The 25,495-nt window shown below is 46.2% G+C and overlaps 1 protein-coding gene across 2 annotated transcripts in view; it reads right to left on the bottom strand.

Moving 5' to 3' along the window:
* Nucleotides 1–5,796: 5,796 nt before the first annotated feature.
* The window catches only part of LOC144799440 (uncharacterized), a 121,707-nt gene continuing 102,008 nt past the window's right edge, over nt 5,797–25,495 (bottom strand). The window contains exon 8 of one of the 2 annotated variants that reach the window (XM_078670743.1): nt 5,797–7,829. In XM_078670743.1, the coding sequence (XP_078526869.1) occupies nt 7,180–7,829 (650 nt within the window). In that variant the 3' untranslated portion in view covers nt 5,797–7,179. The remainder of the gene's footprint in view (nt 7,830–25,495) is intronic. The other variant, XM_078670742.1, reaches the window with a different exon arrangement.

The raw sequence follows: 25,495 nt of genomic DNA, 5'->3' as shown, positions 1-25,495 counted from the left end.
TGCAGATGTCTTCTAAGGGACTGTTCCCTAAGAATGGCATGGATGCCCCTATTTTCCTTGTAGAATGGGCTTTTGGAGGAATTGTTAGTGTACGCTTAGCTTTGTGATAACATATTTGGATACACTTAACGATCCACCTGGCAATACCAGATTTTGAAATTGGGTTGCCTTTATGCGGTGGTGAAAAGGATACAAAAAGATGTTTTGTTTTCCTAAAGCTTTGTGTTCTCTCTATGTAGTATAGTAATGCTCTTTTGACATCTAAGGTGTGCAGAGCTCTTTCTGCTACTGTTTGTGGCTGCGAGAAGAAAACTGGCAGTTCCACAGATTGGTTTAGATGGAATGGCGAAATGACTTTTGGAAGGAATTCAGGGTTTGTACGAAGAACAACCTTATTGTGGTGCATTTGCAGAAAAGGTTCTCGGCTAGTAAATGCTTGTATTTCACTAACTCTTCTTAAAGAAGTAATGGCTACTAGGAAAGCCACTTTCCATGTGAGAAATTGCAATTCGCATTTATGTAAAGGTTCAAATGGAGGTCCCATGAGACGTGTGAGCACTATGTTTAAGTTCCACACAGGTGAAGGTGGTATTCTTGGAGGTATTATCCTTTTGAGACCCTCCATGAAAGCTTTAATGGCTGGCACTCTAAGAAGAGACAGATGTTGTCTATTTTGCAAGTAAGCTGCAATGGCAGCTAGGTGCAACCTGATAGATGTGTAGGCTAAGTTACACTTTTGAAGGTGTAGTAAATAGCCTATAATGTGTTGGATGGACACATCTAGGGGATTTATGTTGTTGTTTTGATAGTATATTGCAAAACGTTTCCACTTAGCAGCATAACATGCTCTGGTGGTGGGACGCCTTGCTTCCTTGATAACATTCATGCACTCTTGAGGAAGTTTAAGATAACCAAACTCTATGACTTCAGGAGCCAGATCGCAAGGTTGAGCTGAGCTGGGTCCGGGTGCCTGATCTCTCCATGGTTCTGAGTTAAAAGATGTGGAGATAGGTTTAGTTTTTGGTGTGGTACCACAGATAGCTGTAGCAGTGTGTGTACCATTGTTGTCTGACCCACGTTGGAGCTACTAGTATAAGGGTTAGCGAGTGTTGTTGCATCTTGCGAACTAGTAAAGCAATTATTGGTAGAGGAGGAAAAGCGTACACAAATAGTCCTGACCAGTTTATCCATATCGCATTGCCTTTGCCCAATGGGTGTGGGTATCTGGCGGCAAAGTGTGGGCATTTTGCGTTGTCGTGGGTGGCGAAGAGGTCTATCTGAGGTTGTCCCCACATTTGAAAGAACGGGTGAAGAACTTGTGGATGAAGTTCCCACTCGTGCATCCGCTGAGTCTGCCGACTTAGCAGATCTGCCATGGTGTTTTGAACCCCTGGGACGAGTTGGGCTATTAAGAAGATGTTCTGAGATATAGCCCTCCTCCATATCTGCTGAGCTAGTTGAGAGAGCTGCAGAGAGTGTGTCTCTCCTTGTTTGTTTATGTAATACATGGCTGTCATATTGTCTGTGCGGACTAAGCCAGTCTTGTTTGCGATTTGTTTTTGGAATGCTTTTAGAGCTAGAAACACAGCTAACAACTCCAGATGGTTGATGTGGAGTAGTTTTTGCATTGGCGTCCACTTTCCCTGCATAGTGTGATGCAGTAGGTGGGCTCCCCAACCGGAGAGTGATGCGTCTACTGTATTATTTGTGGAACTGGCTCTAGGAACAGTCGTCCTTTTGACAAGTTTTTTGTGTTCCACCATTGCAGAGAGCGATGAGTCAGACTGTCTACCAACACTAGGTCTGTCAACTGACCCTGAGCCTGGTTCCATTGACGTGCTAGACATTCCTGCAGTGGACGCATTTGCAGTCTTGCGTGAGGTACTATGAATATGCAAGATGCCATCATCCCTATGAGTTGCATAAACACTCGAGCTGGAAGCGAGTGTTGTGATTTCAATTTTATTAGGAGCGTTTGCACACTTGTTATCCTTGCTGGAGAGGGATAAGCTAGTGTTAGTTGAGTATTGATTGTAGCTCCTAGGTACTGTTGTGTGTGCGATGGTAGCAGATGGGACTTGGTGTAATTTACTGTGAAGCCTAAGTTGTGGAGTAGCATTATTGTGTTGTGAGTGTGTTGTACACACTGGCTGTATGACTGTGCTTTTATGAGCCAGTCGTCTAGATATGGGAAGACGTGTATGTGCTGTCTTCTTAGATGCGCTGCCACCACTGCTAGACATTTGGTAAACACTCTTGGCGCTGTGGTTACTCTGAATGGGAGTACCTTGAACTGGTAGTGCTGTCCTTCTAGCACAAATCTTAGATATTTTCTGTGCGCCTGGTGAATTGGGATGTGAAAGCAGGCATCTTTGAGATCTAGTGTGACCAGAAAGTCGTTCTGCAACAGGAGTGGAAGGACTTGCTGAAGTGTGACCATATGGAAATGATCTGACTGTATGTAAGCGTTTAGAGGTCTGAGGTCTAGAATAGGTCTCAGAGATCCGTCCTTCTTTGGAATTAAGAAGTACAGGGAGTATACTCCTTTGTTCCTTTGATGTTTTGGAACTATTTCTATTGCATTTTTCTGCAGGAGAGAAAGTACTTCTTGTCTGAGCAGCGTTAAATGATCTAGTGATATTGGACGCTGTATGGGTGGTATGTTTGGGGGGGTAGATGTTAGTTTAAGACAGTAACCTGACTCAATTATTTGAAGCACCCACCTGTCTGATGTGATGTTTTCCCAGGCTGGCAGGTATTGTTGAAGTCTTCCCCCGACAGGAGTGGAATGGGCGGGGGAAGGGGAGTCATTGGGTAGGGGTGGAGGCAAAGCGTGAGTTGTTGTTTTTGCCTCTGCCCTTGTTGTTGTTACCGCGGTAACCTCCCCGTTGGTAGCCCTTACTGTAGGTAGACTGAGTGGGGCTTTTGTATGCTGTGGAAGGTGCGTCTGATGAGTACCCTCTGCTTGCACCTCTATATGTGGAGCGACAAAATGAATGTCTGGGAGCCTGCGACTGCAGGGCTCCCATAGATTTTGCTGTGTCGGTGTCTTTCTTCATTTTTTCGAGGAAGACATCCACCTCGTGTTAAGTGTTGCTCATCAAATGGTTGATTGAGTATAGCACTTTGGACCTCTGGCTTGAAGCCAGATATAAGTAGCCAAGCATGCCTGCGCAGCAGGACGCTAGTATTGACGGCTCTGGAGGCTGTGTCTGCTGCATCTAGTGCACAGCGGATAGATGTGTTAGTGATAATTTTCCCTTCTTGAATTAGCTCACTAGCTCTATCTTTAAATTTATCAGGGAGATGTTGTATTATTTCTTCGAGCCCATCATAATGTGCCCTATCATAGCGTGCTAGTAAGGCTTGTGTGTTGGCGATGCGCCACATGTTTGCTGCTTGTAAGGCCGTTCTTTTCCCTGACGCGTCAAGGAGTTTAGATTCCTTGTTTGGCGGGGGAGCTTCGCCTGATGTTTGAGAGTTAGCTCTCTTACGTGCGTTAGATACGACTAAAGAGTCTAAGGGAACTGGTCCCTTTATATATGCTGGGTCAGATGGTGCAGCTTTATACTTTTCTCTACTCTTGGGTTTATGCCCCGAGTTCTGACTGGGTCTTTAAAGACCTCAGAGGCATGCTTAAGCATTCCTTTGAGCATTGGCAAAATTGCTGCGGACCTCTGTGCGGTGTCAAATGTGTCTAGCAGGAAGTCCTCCTCTACTGCATCGGAGTGCATGTCTACCCCATGGTATTGTGCTGCTCTAAGCAGTAACTGGTTAAACCCCATGGTGTCTTCTGGCGGTGATGGCCTAGAGGGGTATATGTCAATTTGAGGGACATTTGGGACATCTGGTGTATTATAGTTGTCCCATGGGTCTGGCGAGGCTGGGGAATAATATGGCTCCTGTGGGTTAGCCCCTGTATCTGACATGTCGTCCCCATTATCATCATGTATGCTAGATGGTGTAGGGGAGCGAGGTGGTGAAATATGGGGGGAGGGATTGGGTGCAGGCGGTGGAAGGTACATGCATAGGTGAGGTAGCAATGTCTTTCTTCTTCTTTGGAGCCGGAGCTGGTGCTGGCGCCTCTGATGGTCGTTTCTTTGATAACGTCAATCGACCAGTCTTAGGATCTTTTATGAGAGTCTTTTGCCTTGGGTCTGGAGTAAACAAGTCTCTTTCAGGAGGGTGACCTTTCAGCGTGGAAGCTCGTTTTGGTGCCGTAGTGGCTTCTTTCGACCTCTTGTCTTTAATGGGGGAAGCCGTGGTCTTTTTCGGTTCCGAAGTCTTTTTCGGTTCCGAGGGTTTTTTCGAGTCCAATACTTTTTTCGTCTCGATGTGTGCTTCGGCTCCGGAGCTTTCTTGGGGCCGGAAGTTTTGTGTGGCTCTGAAGTTGTTTTGGGTGCCGAGGGAACTGAGTGCTTCGGCACTGATGGCTTTGGTGCGGTACTAGATGGTTTCTTCGGTGCCGGTGAGTGTGGGCTGGCACCGAGTGGGGGTCGACTCGAGCCCGAGTCGCCCGAAGGCCTTATTGACTTCTTGGCCGAGCCCGAAGGAGGGGCCACGGAAGCGGTGTCTCGGCATGCACCCAAGCCCGAGGGTGAGGGTGTGACCGTAGCCTTTTTAGTGTGTTGAGGGAGGGTCAGGGTCGACGGTCTTACTTACGACCTGCTGCGCTGGAGTCACGTCCTCGACATCAGAATCTTCCGCCTCTGAGTAGCTGTCGACGTCGTGCTGTTCTGGGACATCGACACCTTCCTGGAAGATGTCGTCCGGAATCGATGCTGAAGATCTTTGAGCCATTGTTCTTCTGGCTCTCCGGTCCCAGATAGTCTTTTTGGAGTGGAAGGAGGCACAGGCTGAACAGTCCTAGGTCTCGTGCTCCGGAGAGAGGCAGAGGTTACAGACCCCGTGGAGGTCGGTGTGGGGAAACTTCGACCCACACCGAGGACACTTTTTAAATGGCGTCCTTTCCATTAGCTGGAGTCGAGGCCTAGTTGGGCCCAAAGGCCGTAGTCGACAACCGGAATGGACGTTCTTGATCTTGAAGAATAGTGTCGACTGGAAAACGCTTTTGAGAGTAGTTTCTTGAAGCCGGTGAGGATTGCGCGCCGACAGTAGTCAGTTCCAACAAGGAGCGCTGGAACAACATCCGAGCCCGGTGGCGGAAAAAACAATCTGGGAATGGAGCCGATGCCCATGCGCAGTATCACCCAAAGGAGGAGTCACCCATCTCGTGACTTCCAAAGACTTTCTACAAGAAAAACAAACTGCAAACATCCGGGCCTAACACTAGGTGGCCATCTATGCATCGTGTGCAATCTGCAGCTCATATGCCTCGAACACATAGTTTGGAAATTGGTGGAAGGCCCCAGATTTGACACACGGGTACAAGATGTTACCTCCTCGGCAGAAGCAGAGGCGAGTGCTCTCTGCAGAGAGGATTCCAGAGGAATCCAGAGACGCCCGCTAGCAGGCCTCTGGACCGAAATCCTAGGGAGAATCCAGGAAGGTTCTCAGATTCAGATCAGGGAGCTTCAGATGACCCCGGAGATAGCCACTGGGGAGATGAGATGGACGGGGAGAACGGAGGGGAGGTGCTGGCTGGCACCCTGGAAAGACATCCGGATTCTGGCCCCCATTCATATCTCGTTCTGGGCTGTCAGACCCGTTACTCCTTCCCTGCCCCTGGACTCAGAGACCCATACCTCAGACACCATGTGATGCATTTAAGATTCAGATGCTTACTGATGAACAGCACACCCAGACATACTAGTAAATGGAAACAGATGATACAAGTTTTGTATCGCATTACACTTTTTATTTGTATTGTAGTTTATTTTTCAACTTGGCTATTACATTGAATGATAATCCTCTGTTCAATGCGCAACACCCACCTTCTAGGACTTATTCAGATCTCCCCCCACGGCTCCTGATACAGAGCTAACCGTGATGTACATACACACAATGTCGCCAGGCCATGCCTGACCCTCAATCCAAGCTTAATCGACTGCTAAGAGTAGAGATCATGCCGCGCTGGGATACAAGCAGACCGTTTTGAGTATGGCAGACCATTAAAGACTCAAATGGGGAATGTGTCAACGCTTTGGAAGGCTAATTATCGGAATCTTTACACAATCATTGTTTGATCTGTAATGCTATTACTACATTATCAATGTTGACGTTGCAGTGGAACCTGTAACAACATGTTTCAGATGTTTTAAATGCCAATAGATATATTGGTGGGAAAAAAATCAGATACAGAATTCTGCCTCATCCCTCCTTTCCCAGAGTGTGTCAAGCAGTGTTAATTGCTCTATTGTGTGAGAAGACCTTTGATTAATCTGCTGGGAAGCAGAGTCATTTACTTTGCCCAATATGGCTGGTGAGGGCAAAGGCCAGGAGTATGATAGTAAGCTGAGCCTGGGAAAAAAGACAAATCGTAAAGTGTCAGAAGTTGTTTAAGTGGGATGTTGGGAACTGAAAATGTACATTTGGTGTATGTTTCACCCCAGATTGGTTGGTCACTGGATCTTGTAAGCCTATGGGGAGAGAAACATCAATTTTGGGCTGAATTCGCCTATAATGTCAAGCACAGCGAAAACACCACATACCTTCTGTAAGCACTACAGAGCTGCCCTATGAAGGCCCAATAACACTATCAGCCCTACTCCAAGCCAGCGCCAATCCCTAAAGAGTCCCTCCTGCGACAGGTTACCTGTGTGGCGATACCTGGCAGCACGTGTGAAGCTTCCATCCTGCGCAGCCCAGTATCTACACACTCACGAGTTCACGTGTAACCAGCCCAGACCCTCTTACCCTAGCTGCACAGCAGTGGCCTTACTTTAAAAGGTGGATACTGGTGGTTAGCACGCTCAGCCCAGGTACCGTAAATTAACTGCGAGTGAGAATTAGCTAGTGACACTCATAGTAAAAGTCCAAAAACTGTGTGGTGCAAAGAGTACAAAATGAAGAGAACCCATTTACTACACTCTCCATCCTTACCACGGCGTGTATGATTAATTACTCCAGGCCGCCCCTTAAGATATTGGCCAACTGAGCAATGTTGATTTTAAACCACCTAGAAGCAGGAGGCTGGAGGCAAGACTGACTGGTGAAGTTAAACCAGAACAGGAGAATAAGAGGTCACTTACATCATTCAGATATTTTCTTCTGAAATGGTCATCTGATGGGGTTATGTGTTTTCATGTGTTTCATAAGGTTCCCCTTGAGGCTGAACCTTCTGTCACACTCAGAACACTGATGTGGACGCTCGTGTGTGTGGATTGTATGGTGTCTGATGAGAACGCCCATCTGAGTGAAGCTTTTTCCGCATATACTGCAACAATAAGGCCTCACCCCGGAGTGGGTTCTCAAGTGGACGATAAGATTCTCCTTCCTGTTGAAGTTCTTGTCACATTCAGTGCACTGATATGGTCTTACGCCTGTATGTATTCTTTTATGTTTGATTAGATTTCCCTTTCTGCTGAAGCTTTTACCACATTCAGTACAGGAGTACAGTCCACCGTTGAGTTGTGCTTCTGGCTGACATGAAACGCGGTCTGCTTGCTTCTGCGCGCTCCCGCCCTCTTTACATTCTTCTGAACTCTGTACTTGTTGCGATTCCTGGTATACATTAAAAGGAGCTGCGCTACTGAAACCACTTGTATATAGCAATCCTTGTTCTCTCAATTCAGGGCCAACGTCTGACTGCATTTGGTTGTCATAACTTGTCGCATTCCCTGGGCCAGGAAACAATTTCATACTGTCTCTTCTTGATGCTTTTTTTCCTGAGTTTTCTGATATAATTTTTCTAGTCCTTATTTTATTACCTGTTGAATTAAAGCAGAATCGAAATGATTAATGCTCTGTGATTAGTCATTTTAAGCATTCTACAGAATCAACATTAAAAGCAAGTGTTTCCAAGTAATTTTCAACAATCATGTATACATTTTAAATATTTAAAAAATATAGAACAATGCATTTCAAAATGTATAAAAATGTAATCACTGCCATAAAGTCCGGTTAATTGAATAATTCAGCATAAATAATGTTGTTATTCCTTCATTAAATCATTCAGAGCTGTATTAACAATCATTTAAGGTCCAGCTTCATAAAGTATACTGGTACAGTATAATATTTTATATATACATATACAAGTTAGTTACCTTTGGTAACGCTCTTTCTATTTGATACTCGATTTAGCCACAGATTCCTCACTTTTAGAATATTCTCCGTCAGCATCAGTAAGATCTTTCAGCATAGCCCATGCATGCCGATAAGTGATATTGTTCTGCCCCGGAAGTGACTGGAGCTATAAATAGACACTACTCAAGCATTCGGACATTAGTTTCTTTCTAGACACGGTCTACTACTTTGGATGCTGAGCCCAAAACTAATCAATGGTGCTAGGGTGGAGATCTCTACTTTGGGACCTTAGTAGATGGAAAAGGAGCCATTTGACAGAACGTGAAGCAGGGGCTGCCTTAGGCATGTGCAAGCTGTGCACCTGCACAGGGCCATCAAACCCCAGGGGCCACCACGCCAATATATATCCTTAATATAATAATCCTCTAAGGATGGATACATATTTGCGTGGCGGCCCCTGGCAGGGATTTGGCGGCCTCCGGCTCTGTTCCACTTCCAAACACCCTGACCCCCCCCCCTCTTCAATGGCCTCCGCGCTCTGCCCCGCCCAGACCCCCTCTTCCGGGGCCCCCTACCTATGCTCCCTGCCCAGGGCCACCCTGAGCCTAGAGCCGCCCCTGCGGGAAGGAGGGATGGGGGTGAGGAATCTGCAGAAGAGTATCCTCCAGCATGAACATTACCAAAGTCAAATAACTTATTCTCCTGATGGATACTTCTAATCACAGTTTCTTCAACTTTAGAATAGATATTAAAGCAGAACATCCCCAAGTGTTGGGTCTTTAGAACGAGTCGGACCATAAAGTCTTGTAGTAACGAAGGGGAAAAAGGCCCTTTTTGTCAGACCTGGCTGTCAAGGTAGAAGTGCTTTACGGATGTGAGCTCCGATGCCCAAGTTGCTGCCTGACAGCTATCCAGGATAAGGACTCAGCGTGCCAACACAGTCATAGCAGCCTTGGTCCCGGTGGAACGGCCATCAAGACTTCTAGCATCCTTGGTCCCGGTGGAACGGCCCTCAAGACTTCTAGCATCCTTGGTCCCGGTGGAACGGCCCTCAAAACTTCTAGCATCCTTGGTCCCGGTGGAACGGCCCTCAAAACTTCTAGCATCCTTGGTCCCGGTGGAACGGCCCTCAAAACTTCTAGCATCCTTGGTCCCGGTGGAACGGCCCTCAAGACTTCTAGCATCCTTGGTCCCTGTGGAACGGCCCTCAAGACTTCTAGTATCCTTAGTCCCGGTGGAACGGCCCTCAAGACTTCTAGCATCCTTAGTCCCGGTGGAACGGCCCTCAAGACTTCTAGTATCCTTAGTCCCGGTGGAACGGCCCTCAAGACTTCTAGTATCCTTAGTCCCGGTGGAACGGCCCTCAAGACTTCTAGCATCGTTGGTCCCGGTGGAACGGCCCTCAAGACTTCTAGCATCCTTGGCCCCGGTGGAACGGCCCTCAAGACTTCTAGCATCCTTGGCCCCGGTGGAACGGCCCTCAAGACTTCTAGCAGCCTTGGTCCCGCTGGAACGGCCCTCAAGACTTCTAGCAGCCTTGGTCCCGCTGGAACGGCCCTCAAGACTTCTAGCATCCTTGGCCCCGGTGGAACGGCCCTCAAGACTTCTAGCATCCTTGGCCCCGGTGGAACGGCCCTCAAGACTTCTAGCATCCTTGGCCCCGGTGGAACGGCCCTCAAGACTTCTAGCAGCCTTGGTCCCGCTGGAATGGGCCCTCAAGACGTCTCGAGGAGGCTGCTCTTCGCCATTAAAGAGCAGACTTTGATGGCGAGGACTATTTACCTAGGAAAGGTCCTCATCTGCACAGCCTTGCCTTTTGTCGCCCCAGAGAACTCCACAAAGAGCTGATTATCCAGTAGATGGTTGTAGGTACGATCAATGTAAAAACGTAGCACTCTTTTTGAGTAAAACCCATGGAGTCTCTCCCCCTCTTGCAAAAGGTTGGTGTGGGGAGAGGGGGCCAGGAGGTCAGCAAAGCGAAGGATTGTTCGACAAGGGAGAAAAGCCGCTGTGGTCCTCGGTACCAGTTTATCAGGGAATAAGGTGGTGTAAGGGTGCTGGGCTGACAGAGCTTGAAGCTCACCCATGTGATGTGCTGATGTTTTTGCACTGAGGAACCATTTTTTGGGTCAGCAGATGTAGGGGGCAGCTGTGCAATGGCTCAAAAGGAGTAAAAGTAAGAAAATAAAAGACCAAGTTAAAGCCCAACTGAGACATAACAAAAGGTATTTGAAGGGAATGGGGGAGATGTGGGCTAAAACCTTGAGAAAATGCAGGACATGAGGAAAGTTAAACAAGGATGGTTGGTCCAATAAATGCAAAAAGGCCGAAAAGCCTGACATGTAACCTAAAACAGTTCCCACTGCAAGTCCTTGCTTGGACAAAGATAGGACAAATAAAATATTCATCGTTTTGAATTGGAACGGGTCAATATTATGGGTCCCACATCAAGGCACAACTTGTCCCAGCATCCCATGTAAATGAATTTCATAGACGGCGGTCTGACCGCAGGAGGACTTTCACTACTTCGGGAGGGAGATCAAATGCAGTATACTGCCACTGCTCAACCTCCAGGGTGTAGATAGCACACGTCCGAATGAAAGACGCTGCCCTGCTGCTGCAATGGAATGTAATACTGAAGCGGCAGCTGTATTGGAGGACAGATGCGAACGCCCAGACGTTCCGAGTATTGCACTCTACAGGACCAATCCGGAGGACTTGAACCCGGTCATTCTTGACCTTCTTCAGAACACCGGCAAGTTAGATGGTGGAGGGAAGACATACAAGGGTCCCCAGCTCCACTCTAAACGGAACGTGTTTCAGAAAGAAGAGCAGTTGTACGGCCTCCAATGCGCAAAAGTGTTCATACTGGGGATTCATTCGGGTCCAGAGGAACAGGGCCTCTTGGCACAGAGTCCAGGACCCCCCTCTGCTCTGCTTGTTGCAATACCACATGGTGGAGGTATCCCGAGGATCTGAAGCAGCCTCCCCTTGATGGATGACAGAAAGGCATTCAACGGCAAGTGAATGGCCCACAACTTCAGAAGACTGATGTGAAGGCGGGTCTCCAGAGTCCTTTGCCCCATGAGCTTAGGGTCTCACTGCAGATCTAGCATACTTTATCTGACATGATTGACAAGCAGGATGCAGGAGGCCAACAGGCTCAGGAGCCTCAGAGCCAGTCACTGAGACCCAGGACTGAGGCTGAAACGTAGGGGTCAAAGCCTGAACATCCCAGACACGTTCAGGAGGGAATAACTTTTAGCACTCGAACCCACGCCTGGATGACCATTAAATCGTACACAAGGCTCACTCCAGCAGTTTACCTTGACACCGCATTCTCGCTGCCACTTAAACGTAAATTTCTCCATTTACGGATGGACATTCTGCCCACAAAACTAGACCAACCTAAATGGAGACCGCAAGAAACAACGGAATGCGATCTTTGTGGTGCAGGTAAACAAGACATTATGCACATAGTATGTATCTGTCCTGCCATGTATCAAGATCGGAGGCACTGGCTGAAAGACAAACTTAACGAGCAAGGAGTCCGCACCTGTCGATCAGTGATAGTACAGATCCTATGTTCAGTGGACCCTCAACTGATCTGCCGATCAGTAACATTTCTGGACAGCTTTGTGAAAAAAAACGAGGCCCATAGCCATCGAATCGACCCTCGTCAAGACCTAAGAACACTGAATGACAAATTTGTGCTCCAGCAAAGCCCACTGGAACCAGTGACAGTCTTTTGTAACATAGCTTTATCCTCGTTTTTAAATTCTCTTCCCCTTCCCTTGCTACTTATTATTCCTTTCCCATTCCTTAAAAGTTGCTTTTAATGTTGCAGAATGTTATACATTGTAATGGTTTTAATTAACCGCGCAATAAAGATTTTTTTTTTTTTTTTTTTACATTCAGGAGGGAAGGCTTTAAAATGAGACATATCCAGGAATGATCCGATGCAAGGGAGCTTCTGTGAAGGAGTCAAATGTGACTTCGGCATACTGACCGTGAACTTCAACGATTTAAGGAGATTCACTCTGCTCTGCTCTCAACCACGCGTGGAGCTGGAGAACCAATCGCTCTACCAAGCCGTCTGCTGTGTCCAGTCTGGGGCAGATGAGCATGGCCGCCCCGACCTTCCTGGATGACCTGTGCCACAGTTGCTCTGAATTCTTCTCGGACAGTTAGTAATATTTCAGAACTGAGTCCCATAACACGTAGGAGTATCAACCCAGCAATCTGCTGACGTCGATTGACCTGAGGGTGATGCTCTCCCCAAATAGCTTCCTTTTCCTCGATCCCTTGTCCGACAGGGGGTCGTAGGGAATGTATTTAAGTTAACTCTGCTGGTGGATGCCTGTAAAACCAAGCTTTCCAGAGCAGGATGCCAAGTCACACAAACTGAAACCAGTGCCAGGATGCTTGTTTCCTGTCCAGGGAGAACCTGGCTTTGCAGTTCGGTCCGGGCTGTTCCCACAAGGAACAGGGTCAAGACTGATTTGCATATGGCTGGGTCCAAACTGGGGTGGTGAGTAAAGAATGATAGATTTAACCCAGATCCTTGTGACTGGGGTAAATGTTTGCATTTTCCAGCATTTCGTCCATCAATTGTTTGTTTTGCATATGTCGCCCTAAGTGGGAAGGGTATGCCCAGGCATGGGTCTCGTGCTCACTACCCCACTGGATTCAAGCTAGCCTGGCTGATGAAGGGTGATACCCTGAAACCGGTCCCAGGATGCTTGTTTCCAGTCCAGGAAGGACCTGGCTTACCAGTTCGGGCTGGACTGTTCCCATGGGGCACAGGGTCAAGACTGATTTGCATATAGCTGGGTTCAAACTGGAATGGTATGGTGAGCAAAAAAACGATGGATTTAGGCCCAGATGTCTGTACTGGGGTGAATGTATGACAATGTTCTGCATTCTGTCCATCACCTGTTGTTTTGCATTTGTCACCCCGAGTGCGATGGGTATGCTCAGACGTGAGTCCCGGGCTCTCCATGCCATTGGAATCAAGCTATCCTGGCTGATAAGGGCTGAAAGCCCGAAACCGGTCCCAGGATGCTTGTTTCCAGTCCAGGAAGGACCTGGCTTAGCAGTTCGGGCTGGTCTGTACCCACAAGAAACAGGGTCAAGACTGATTTGCATATGGCTGGGTCCAAACTTGGGTGGTGTGGGGAGCAGAAGAATATTGGATTTAACCCAGATCCTTGTGACTGGGGGTGAATGTTTACATTTTCCAGCATTCCGTCCATCAATTGTTTCTTTGCATAAGTCACACAAACTGGCCTATGGCGTGATGGGCCACTTGTCAGTTTACTGGTGTACAAGAGCAGGGTTTGGACCAAGTGCTCATGAGAGGGTCAGTTAGGGCCTCAGTAAAAGGCAGCAGAGGTTTTGATGAGGATTGTCTGGGTTTCGGAACCTCTGCGAGGATATTAGTCTTTACTTTGATTGGAGGCAGTACTAAATCTAGGACTGCGGCTGCCATGCTAATGAAGCACATTCTAATTATGCAAAAGAAAAAAATGCACGGACCGGGTTGTGGGACGAGGGGGGCGGAGCAACCACAATGTCAGGGGAAGTCTCTGGCCCTCTAGCCTCTTGTAGGTCCATATAAAAATGTCTCCATATTGGAGAAAATCCGTCCCCATCATCATCACCTAAAGGAGGTTGCCTCTGGTCAGAGTGTGATCCGAAGAGCTGGTGGAGTGCAGGGAGGTGGCTCTAGGCAAAGGTGAAGTCTTGTTGGAGTCAGAATGGATGTGGGGCCAGGCGCGGGGAACCAAATTCATGCAGAAATTTAGCAGAGATTTCTTTGTTTCCGAGTGGGTCAGAGCTGTGGGCTGGACGTCTTTCCCTGGTTTGCAGCCAGTGTCAACACGGCAGGAACAGGCATGGATCGTGCTGCTGGTGTGAAATCTGCTGCTGAGTCGTAGCGGAGCCCTAGGCAGGTTCAAGGGGCACAGCTGGTGCAGCGGGCGGACCCAGCAGTGGTAACCCAGCGGATGGACTTCGCCCATGTACGTGACCAGAAGGTATACTAAAGGTAGCCAAAAAGGTGCCAAATCTGCATAGCATGCCTCCTAGAATACCTCAATTTCTTGCTGCCTCGCGAATTGACCTGGGAATTCGAGTTGCAGTGGGATCATCAGGGGAATCAGCCCCCGAGTAGGTGACCGGGAGCAAAAACGCAGCGCACATTGACGTCCTTGCCACTTCTCAGAGTGGTGCGGACCTCTGACTTCTGTTTTTGGTCAATGACTGACCTAAAGTGTTATTTAGATTTGTCACTGACCCCGTGTCTTGAGCGGGAGCGCATCCGTGTTCTTGACTTCGAGCATGCATGGCCTAGACACGATATCCATCGGGGTTAGACAATGTAGAGCTTAGCTTCACAATCTCAGTTCGTCAGGGCCCCATCTCACATAATTTGGACCTGTGACACAACCTCAAACATCAGAGGCACACCTTGTGAAGATCTATCACAGACGTTTGTTTGTGGCAGTCCTTTCTAAATTTAAAACATGTAGTTTAAGAAGGGGACATATTTCGTACCACAATCAAATATTTTGGAAGAAAAAGCTTATCAACCGACGAGAAAACGTAGCAGTTAACTCTGGCTCTGCGTATGAAGGCACGAAAAGATACAACTGGGGTCAGCACGCTTGGGTGGCGCTCGTACATGTCTCCAGTTGTCACTTACGGGGTGGAGTGAAGTAGACGTGAACTGCACAACGCCACCTATTGCCACACAGGGACTAGGCTGAAAATGTTTCTGGATCCAGTGTGCCTCCTGGGGATATTTTAAAGGAGAGTCGTCTGCGGATTGAAGAATAGATCACAAAGTAGTGGACGCTTTGTTGATGAACCTTATGGTTTGCATGGCCAAAACAATGAAACAATGGTGCCAAGGGCTCACAGCACTGGCTTTGCTTTGACACTCATGCGACCACTGAACAAATTATGTTATGGAGTGCCTTGGATTGAGTTTAACATGATACAGCAGGGAGGACTGGGACAGACCCGTGTGCGACTCCACACTGGAGCAATGTACAAACATGTTCTGGGGGAGCTGGTCATCTGTTTCCAGAGTTTGCAACTGGGCGCTGGGCACTTATCCACAGGTGGTTTTAGAGACCTGTTATTGCGCCATTTTTTCTGGTTTCTTACAACGAGAGTGCAAGTGGCGAAAATGGGAAATCCGTCTGAGACCAACATGCCTTGTGGCGTATCTAAAGGCTCGATACCAGCAGTAACTATGTTGTTCCTGTATCTTGAATCCCTCGGCCTCGAGAATGAAACTGAGTCCTTCCACCCATATGCCGATGATATACAACTATCTTAAAACGATGAATCCAGGCGACATCTCCATCACCCTATAAACCCTCCTAACAGAATTCCTCCTTTCTGATCTTTTTAAAATTGCTAACTTGCTGCCTCCAGTCAGAACGGATTGAATTGATGGTTTCTCCCCCCCGCTCATTTCTGTAGATAAGTACCTTGGTTCTACCCTTGACCCACCTTAACTTTAGATATCGCAGGGTGCCAATCTCCCCGGACCATATCAAACTCGCTGTGTAATGCTGGTCCTTTGGAGAACAGACTTTGGGAACGTTATTCTAGTACATAACTTACAAGTAGCTCGTGCAACATTCAGAGAAACATTCCATCGCCAGGTCAGAATGCTCACCTCAACGGGAAAATAGGACTATGTGCCCAAACTCCAAGCCTTCCCCCCCCCCCTTCAATCCCAAACACTCTCTCAAACCACACGATCTCCAAAGGCTACCCCTAAAAGAAAGGGTCATTTTTAAACTTTGTAGTCTGGTATAAAAAGCGATCCACCAGAGAAACCCTCCGATTCTATGCAGTCTGCTCCCTTTCTATGATGACTGCAGAAATCGTAGCGCTTTACTCGAGGCTGGTAGGTTCATAAAATGTTTTGCGCAGAATTGATCCTTCACTTGAGCCATGAGATAAGCATCAAACACAGCACACCCTCCTTACTTGCAGAAAGCATTAAAAAACCCATCTACTCTCAGCTTTTCCTTACCACCAATTATTTGTATATTCCCTACAAACAGCGGTAAACATTTATTTCTATCGTATTCCTCTGTATCGTACCAGCCACCCCTCTGCCAGTGATACACGGAATAAGCTGTAAACTACCTATTTACTACCTTGTGTCCGCCCACCTTTACCCTGAAGTCTGCCTGTGATTGCCAACTACCTAACACAGTCTGGGGAAACACCAGATGCAGTTAATTTCACACCCAAAATACCATTGCCTGGTTTCACTGGTAAGGTGTGTGCTTGGAAAACCAGATCTAGCAATACCGTATGTTTCAGAATAACAATTCAGAAGGACACTCGTTTCCACCCAAATCAGGACTTCATCAGCGCTTGGAATGAGGGTCTTAGTCGGTCGCTCGAGCCCACAGAATGTACAGGGAAAGAGAGCGACAGCTCACGCGGTCAGACTAGATAAACATAGGTCAGGATCCTCTCGAATGGGTGCACCGCTTAGCTGTGCCCTGTACTAAGCAGCAGGGGCCGAGCACAACCCAGTCAGAGACGAGCAGGCTTTTCCAGCAGCTACACATTCCCAGCAGCTGAAGAGGCTGCCAGCAGCAGTGGACAGACCAGCACAGCAGCGTGTTAAAAAGGGGGTTCACCATCCAATGGCGGTCATGAGCCTCTGTGCCCGCCTGCCATGTAGGCATGCCACCGCAGCCAGAGGTGGGCCACAAATAGCAACAATAGGCAGCCTTGCGTCAGTCCAGTTCTCTGTTGACCACAAGAAGCCAAAACGTGCAAGGACAGCTTTTCTCTCAAAGAGAACAGCCAATCCAGATGTTCTATAAAACTATTGGTCGAGTTCCAGTATCCTCTCCATTCAAGGAATTGCTAAACTAACTACAAATCTTCATTGAGTGCAAACTTTACTGCGTGACGGTCCAATTACCTTCAGAAGCAACAGAGGCTTGATACTGGAGAATACCTTCTAAAAAAGCACAAAAAAAGGACGTCAGCTGTCCAGCTGCTATTAAAGTTCCCAGTTTTATGATCACAGATGACAATATCAAAAGTAACACTGTGCCAATGACATACACATCTCCTTGGAAGTCTTTCACGGTCCAGGCGTCCAATGCCTCAAACACTGCCTGCAGCTCATTCAGACCTGGCTGTTCTGCACCTACCTGTAGCTCAACCCCACCAAGACGGAACGCGGTTATCTGCTCAGAACAAAAAGCAAGAAGCAGCACAAACCATGCACAAATTAGATCAACTCTGACGGCTTCAACCCCAACTGTCACCCAATTTTGCTAGGCCATCTGGATTCGCACGAAGCTCAACCTGAAGGAATCAAAATAAGAAATACCGACTGGTAACCATTCTCTTATTGAACTGCTCCTCATAGGAACCAACTGCAGAAGTTACTCTTGTATCTGAAGGGTGAAAAACATCCGGCTCCACTGAGTCCCAAGATCCACGGTGCTCACCCCGTAAGGGCACCCTACTGACTGCAGCAAGCCTCACCCAGGGCATGAAGGAATATGATCATGGAACTCTAATCGCTTCTTCTCACCGGCCGGCACATCTCCAAAAAGAGCTGCATCATTTATAGAGCCATCACAACCAGCATTGCACCAATCCAGCATTTATAAAGCCATCACAACCAGCATTGCACCAATCCAGCATTTATAAAGCCATCACAACCAGCATTGCACCAATCCAGCATTTATAAAGCCATCACAACCAGCATTGCACCAATCCAGCATTTATAAAGCCATCACAACCAGCATTGCACCAATCTGGCATTTATAAAGCCATCACAACCAGCATTGCACCAATCTGGCATTCATAAAGCCATCACAACCAGCATTGCACCAATCTGGCATTTATAAAGCCATCACAACCAGCATTGCACCAATCCAGCATTTATAAAGCCATCACAACCAGCATTGCACCAATCCAGCATTTATAAAGCCATCACAACCAGCATTGCACCAATCCAGCATTTATAAAGCCATCACAACCAGCATTGCACCAATCCAGCATTTATAAAGCCATCACAACCAGCATTGCACCAATCTGGCATTTATAAAGCCATCACAACCAGCATTGCACCAATCCAGCATGTATCAAGCCATCACAACCAGCATTGCACCAATCTGGCATTTATAAAGCCATCACAACCAGCATTGCATCAATCTGGCATTTATAAAGCCATCACAAGCAGCATTGCACCAATCTGGCATTTATAAAGCCATCACAACCAGCATTGCACCAATCTGGCATTCATAAAGCCATCACAACCAGCATTGCACCAATCTGGCATTTATAAAGCCATCACAACCAGCATTGCACCAATCCGGCATTTATAAATCCATCACAACCAGCATTGCACCAATCTGGCATTTATAAAGCCATCACAACCAGCATTGCACCAATCTGGCATTTATAAAGCCATCACAACCAGCATTGCACCAATCTGGCATTTATAAAGCCATCACAACCAGCATTGCACCAATCTGGCATGTATCAAGCCATCACAACCAGCATTGCACCAATCTGGCATTTATAAAGCCATCACAACCACCATTGCATCAATCTGGCATTTATAAAGCCATCACAACCAGCATTGCACCAATCTGGCATTTATAAAGCCATCACAAACAGCATTGCACCAATCTGGCATTTATAAAGCCATCACAACCAGCATTGCACCAATCCGGCATTTATAAAGCCATCACAACCAGCATTGCACCAATCCTGCATGTATCAAGTCATCACAACCAGCATTGCACCAATCTGGCATTTATAAACCCATCATAACCAGCATTGCACCAATCTGGCATTTATAAAGCCATTACAACCAGCACCAACCCCACTCTGGCATTTATAAAGCCATCACAACCAGCATTGCACCAATCTGGCATTTATAAAGCCATCACAACCAGCATTGCACCAATCTGGCCTTTATAAAGCCATCACAACCAGCATTGCACCAATCCGGCATTTATAAAGCCATCACAACCAGCATTGCACCAATCTGGCATTTATAAAGCCATCACAACCAACATTGCACCAATCTAGCATTTATAAAGCCATAACAACCAACATTGCACCAATCTGGCATTTATAAAGCCATCACAACCAACATTGCACCAATCTGGCATTTATAAAGCCATCACAACCACCATTGCATCAATCTGGCATTTATAAAGCCATCACAACCAGCATTGCACCAATCTGGCATTTAAAAAGCCATCACAACCAGCATTGCACCAATCTGGCATTTATAGAGCCATCACAACCAGCATTGCACCAATCTAGCATTTATAAGGCAATCACAACCAGCATTGCACCAATCTAGCATTTATAAAGCCATCACAACCAGCATTGCACCAATTTGGCATTTATAAAGCCATCACAACCAGCATTGCACCAATCTGGCTTTATAAAGCCATCACAACCAGCATTGCACCAATTTGGCATTTATAAAGCCATCACAACCAGCATTGCACCAATTTGGCATTTATAAAGCCATCACAACCAGCATTGCACCAATCTGGCTTTATAAAGCCATCACAACCAGCATTGCACCAATCCGGCATTTATAAAGCCATCACAACCAGCATTGCACCAATCTGGCATTTATAAAGCCATCACAACCAACATTGCACCAATCTAGCATTTATAAAGCCATAACAACCAACATTGCACCAATCTGGCATTTATAAAGCCATCACAACCAACATTGCACCAATCTAGCATTTATAAAGCCATAACAACCAACATTGCACCAATCTGGCATTTATAAAGCCATCACAACCACCATTGCATCAATCTGGCATTTATAAAGCCATCACAACCAGCATTGCACCAATCTGGCATTTATAAAGCCATCACAACCAGCATTGCACCAATCTGGCATTTATAAAGCCATCACAACCAGCATTGCACCAATCTAGCATTTATAAAGCCATCACAACCAGCATTGCACCAATCTAGCATTTATAAAGCCATCACAACCAGCATTGCACCAATTTGGCATTTATAAAGCCATCACAACCACCATTGCATCAATCTGGCATTTATAAAGCCATCACAACCAGCATTGCACCAATCTGGCATTTATAAAGCCATCACAACCAGCATTGCACCAATCTGGCATTTATAAAGCCATCACAACCACCATTGCATCAATCTGGCATTTATAAAGCCATCACAACCACCATTGCATCAATCTGGCATTTATAAAGCCATCACAACCAGCATTGCACCAATCTGGCATTTATAAAGCCATCACAACCAGCATTGCATCAATCTGGCATTTATAAAGCCATCACAACCAGCATTGCACCAATCTGGCATTTATAAAGCCATCACAACCAGCATTGCACCAATCTGGCATTTATAAAGCCATCACAACCAGCATTGCACCAATCTGGCATTTATAAAGCCATCACAACCAGCATTGCACCAATCTGGCATTTATAAAGCCATCACAAACAGCATTGCACCAATCCTGCATGTATCAAGCCATCACAACCAGCATTGCACCAATCCGGCATTTATAAAGCCATCACAACCAGCATTGCACCAATCTGGCATTTATAAAGCCATCACAACCAGCATTGCACCAATCTGGCATTTATAAAGCCATCACAAACAGCATTGCACCAATCCTGCATGTATCAAGCCATCACAACCAGCATTGCACCAATCTGGCATTTATAAAGCCATCACAACCAGCATTGCACCAATCTGGCATTTATAAAGCCATCACAACCACCATTGCATCAATCTGGCATTTATAAAGCCATCACAAACAGCATTGCACCAATCTGGCATTTATAAATCCATCACAACCAGCATTGCATCAATCTGGCTTTTATAAAGCCATCACAACCAGCATTGCACCAATCTGGCATTTATAAAGCCATCACAACCAGCATTGCACCAATCTGGCATTTATAAAGCCATCACAACCAGCATTGCACCAATCTGGCATTTATAAAGCCATCACAAACAGCATTGCACCAATCCTGCATGTATCAAGCCATCACAACCAGCATTGCACCAATCCGGCATTTATAAAGCCATCACAACCAGCATTGCACCAATCTGGCATTTATAAAGCCATCACAAACAGCATTGCACCAATCCTGCATGTATCAAGCCATCACAACCAGCATTGCACCAATCCGGCATTTATAAAGCCACCACAACCAGCATTGCACCAATCTGGCATTTATAAAGCCATCACAACCACCATTGCATCAATCTGGCATTTATAAAGCCATCACAACCAGCATTGCACCAATCTGGCATTTATAAAGCCATCACAAACAGCATTGCACCAATCCTGCATGTATCAAGCCATCACAACCAGCATTGCACCAATCTGGCATTTATAAAGCCATTACAACCAGCACCAACCCCACTCTGGCATTTATAAAGCCATCACAACCAGCATTGCACCAATTTGGCATTTGTAAGCCATCACAACCAGCATTGCACCAATCTGGCATGTGTAAGCCATCACAACCAACATTGCACCAATCTGGCATTTATAAAGCCATCACAACCAGCATTGCACCAATCCGGCATTTATAAAGCCATCACAACCAACATTGCACCAATCTAGCATTTATAAAGCCATAACAACCAACATTGCACCAATCTGGCATTTATAAAGCCATCACAACCAGCATTGCACCAATCTGGCATTTATAAAGCCATCACAACCAGCATCACCACCATTCTGGCATTTATAAATCCATCACAACCAGCATTGCACCAATCTGGCATGTGTAAGCCATCACAACCAGCATTGCACCAATCTGGCATTTATAAAGCGATCACAACCAGCATTGCACCAATCTAGCATTTATAAAGCCATCACAACCAGCATTGCACCGATCTTGCATTTATAAAGCCATCACAACCAGCATTGCACCAATCTGGCATTCATAAAGCCATCACACCTAGCATTGCACCAATCTGGCATTTATAAAGCCATCACAACCAGCATTGCACCAATCTAGCATTTATAAAGCCATCACAACCAGCATAGCACCAATCTAGCATTTATAAAGCCATCACAACCAGCATTGCACCAATTTGGCATTTATAAAGCCATCACAACCAGCATTGCACCAATCTGGCTTTATAAAGCCATCACAACTAGCATTGCACCAATCCTGCATATATAAAGCCATCACAACCAGCACTGCCACCAATCAGGCATTTATAAATCCATCACAACCAGCATTGCACCAATCTGGCATTTATAAAGCCATCACAACCAGCATTGCATCAATCTGGCATTTATAAAGCCATCGCAACCAGCATTGCACCAATCTGGCATTTATAAAGCCATCACAACTAGCATTGCACCAATCCGGGATATATAAAGCCATCACAACCAGCACTGCCACCAATCAGGCATTTATAAATCCATCACAACCAGCATTGCACCAATCTGGCATTTATAAAGCCATCACAACCTGCATTGCACCAATCCGGCATTTATAAAGCCATCGCACCCAGCATTGCACCAATCCGGCATTTATAAAGCCATCGCAACCAGCATTGCACCAATCTGGCATTTATAAAGCCATCACAACCTGCATTGCACCAATCCGGCATTTATAAAGCCATCGCAAATAGCATTGCACCAATCTGGCATTTATAAATCCATCACAACCAGCATTGCACCAATCCGGCATTTATAAAGCCATCGCAACCAGCATTGCACCAATCTGGCATTTATAAAGCCATCACAACCTGCATTGCACCAATTTGGCATTTATGAAGCCATCACAACCAGCATTGCACCAATCCGGCATTTATAAAGCCATCACAACCAGCATTGCACCAAGCTGAGATTTATAAAGCTATCACAACCAGCATTGCACCAATCCGGCATTTATAAAGCCATCACAACCAGCATTGCACCAATCCGGCATTTATAAAGCCATCACAACCAGCATTGCACCAACCCGGCATTTATAAAGCCATCACAACCAGCATTGCACCAAGCTGAGATTTATAAAGCTATCACAACCAGCATTGCACCAATCCGGCATTTATAAAGCCATCACAACCAGCATTGCACCAATCCGGCATTTATAAAGCCATCACAACCAGCATTGCACCAATCCGGCATTTATAAAGCCATCACAACCAGCATTGCACCAAGCTGAGATTTATAAAGCTATCACAGCCAGCATTGCACCAATCTGGCATTTATAAAGCCATCACAACCAGCATTGCACCAATCCGGCATTTATAAAGCCATCACAACCAGCATTGCACCAATCCGGCATTTATAAAGCGATCACAACCAGCATTGCACCAAGCTGAGATTTATAAAGCTATCACAACCACCATTGCACCAATCTGGCATTTATAAAGCCATCACAACCAGCATTGCACCAATCCAGCATTTATAAAGCCATCACAACCAGCATTGCACCAATCTGGCATTTATAAAGCCATCACAACTAGCATTGCACCAATCTGGCATTTATAAAGCCATCACAACCAGCATTGCACCAAGCTGAGATTTATAAAGCTATCACAACCAGCATTGCACCAATCCGGCATTTATAAAGCCATCGCAACCAGCATTGCACCAATCCGGCAGTTATAAATCCATCACAACCAGCATTGCACCAATCCAGCATTTATAAATCCATCACAACCAGCATTGCACCAATCTGGCATTTATAAAGCCATCACAACCAGCATTGCACCAATCTGGCATTTATAAAGCCATCACACCCAGCATTGCACCAATCCGGCATTTATAAAGCCATCACAACCAGCATTGCACCAATCCGGCATTTATAAAGCCATCACACCCAGCATTGCACCAATCCGGCATTTATAAATCCATCACAACCAGCATGGACCCAATCTGGCATTTATAAATCCATCACAACCAGCATTGCACCAATCTGGCATTTATAAAGCCATCACAACCAACATTGCACCAATCCAGCATTTATAAATCCATCACAACCAGCATTGACCCAATCTGGCATTTATAAATCCATCACAACCAGCATTGCACCAATCTGGCATTTATAAAGCCATCACAACCAACATTGCACCAATCCAGCATTTATAAATCCATCACAACCAGCATTGCATCAATCTGGCATTTATAAAGCCATCACAACCAACATTGCACCAATCTAGCATTTATAAAGCCATCACAACCAGCATTGCACCAATCCGGCATTTATAAATCCATCACAACCAGCATTGCACCAATCTGGCATTTATAAAGCCATCACAACCAGCATTGCACCAATCCAGCATTTATAAATCCATCACAACCAGCATTGCACCAATCTGGCATTCATAAAGCCATCACAACCAGCAGTGCACCAATCTGGCATTTATAAAGCCATCACAACCAGCATTGCACCAATCCGGCATTTATAAAGCCATCACAACCAGCATTGCACCAATCTGGCATTTATAAAGCCATCACAACTAGCATTGCACCAATCTGGCATTTATAAAGCCATCCCAACCAGCATTGCACCAAGCTGAGATTTATAAAGCTATCACAACCAGCATTGCACCAATCCAGCATTTATAAATCCATCACAACCAGCATTGCACCAATCCGGCATTTATAAAGCCATCACAACCAGCATTGAACCAATCCAGCATTTATAAATCCATCACAACCAGCATTGCACCAATCTGGCATTTATAAAGCCATCACAACCAGCATTGCACCAATCCGGCATTTATAAAGCCATCACAACCAGCATTGCACCAATCTGGCATTTATAAAGCCATCACAACCAGCATTGCACAAATCTGGCATTTATAAAGCCATCACACCCAGCATTGCACCAATCCGGCATTTATAAAGCCATCACAACCAGCATTGCACCAATCCGGCATTTATAAAGCCATCACAACCAGCATTGCACCAATCCGGCATTTATAAAGCCATCACATCCAGCATTGCACCAATCCGGCATTTATAAAGCCATCACACCCAGCATTGCACCAATCCGGCATTTATAAAGCCATCACAACCAGCATTGCACCAATCTGGCATTTATAAAGCCATCACAACCAGCATTGCACCAATCCGGCATTTATAAAGCCATCACAACCAACATTGCACCAATCCGGCATTTATAAAGCCATCACAACCAGCATTGCACCAATCTGGCATTTATAAAGCCATCACAACCAACATTGCACCAATCCGGCATTTATAAAGCCATCACAACTAGCATTGCACCAATCCGGCATTTATAAAGCCATCACAACCAGCATTGCACCGATCTGGCATTTATAA

The sequence above is a fragment of the Lissotriton helveticus genome, chromosome 12 (assembly GCF_964261635.1).
Source record: "Lissotriton helveticus chromosome 12, aLisHel1.1, whole genome shotgun sequence".
In the NCBI taxonomy this organism is placed as follows: domain Eukaryota; kingdom Metazoa; phylum Chordata; class Amphibia; order Caudata; family Salamandridae; genus Lissotriton; species Lissotriton helveticus.
The sequence above is the reverse complement of the archived record's forward strand: the minus strand, read 5'-3'. Positions and strand labels throughout refer to the sequence as shown.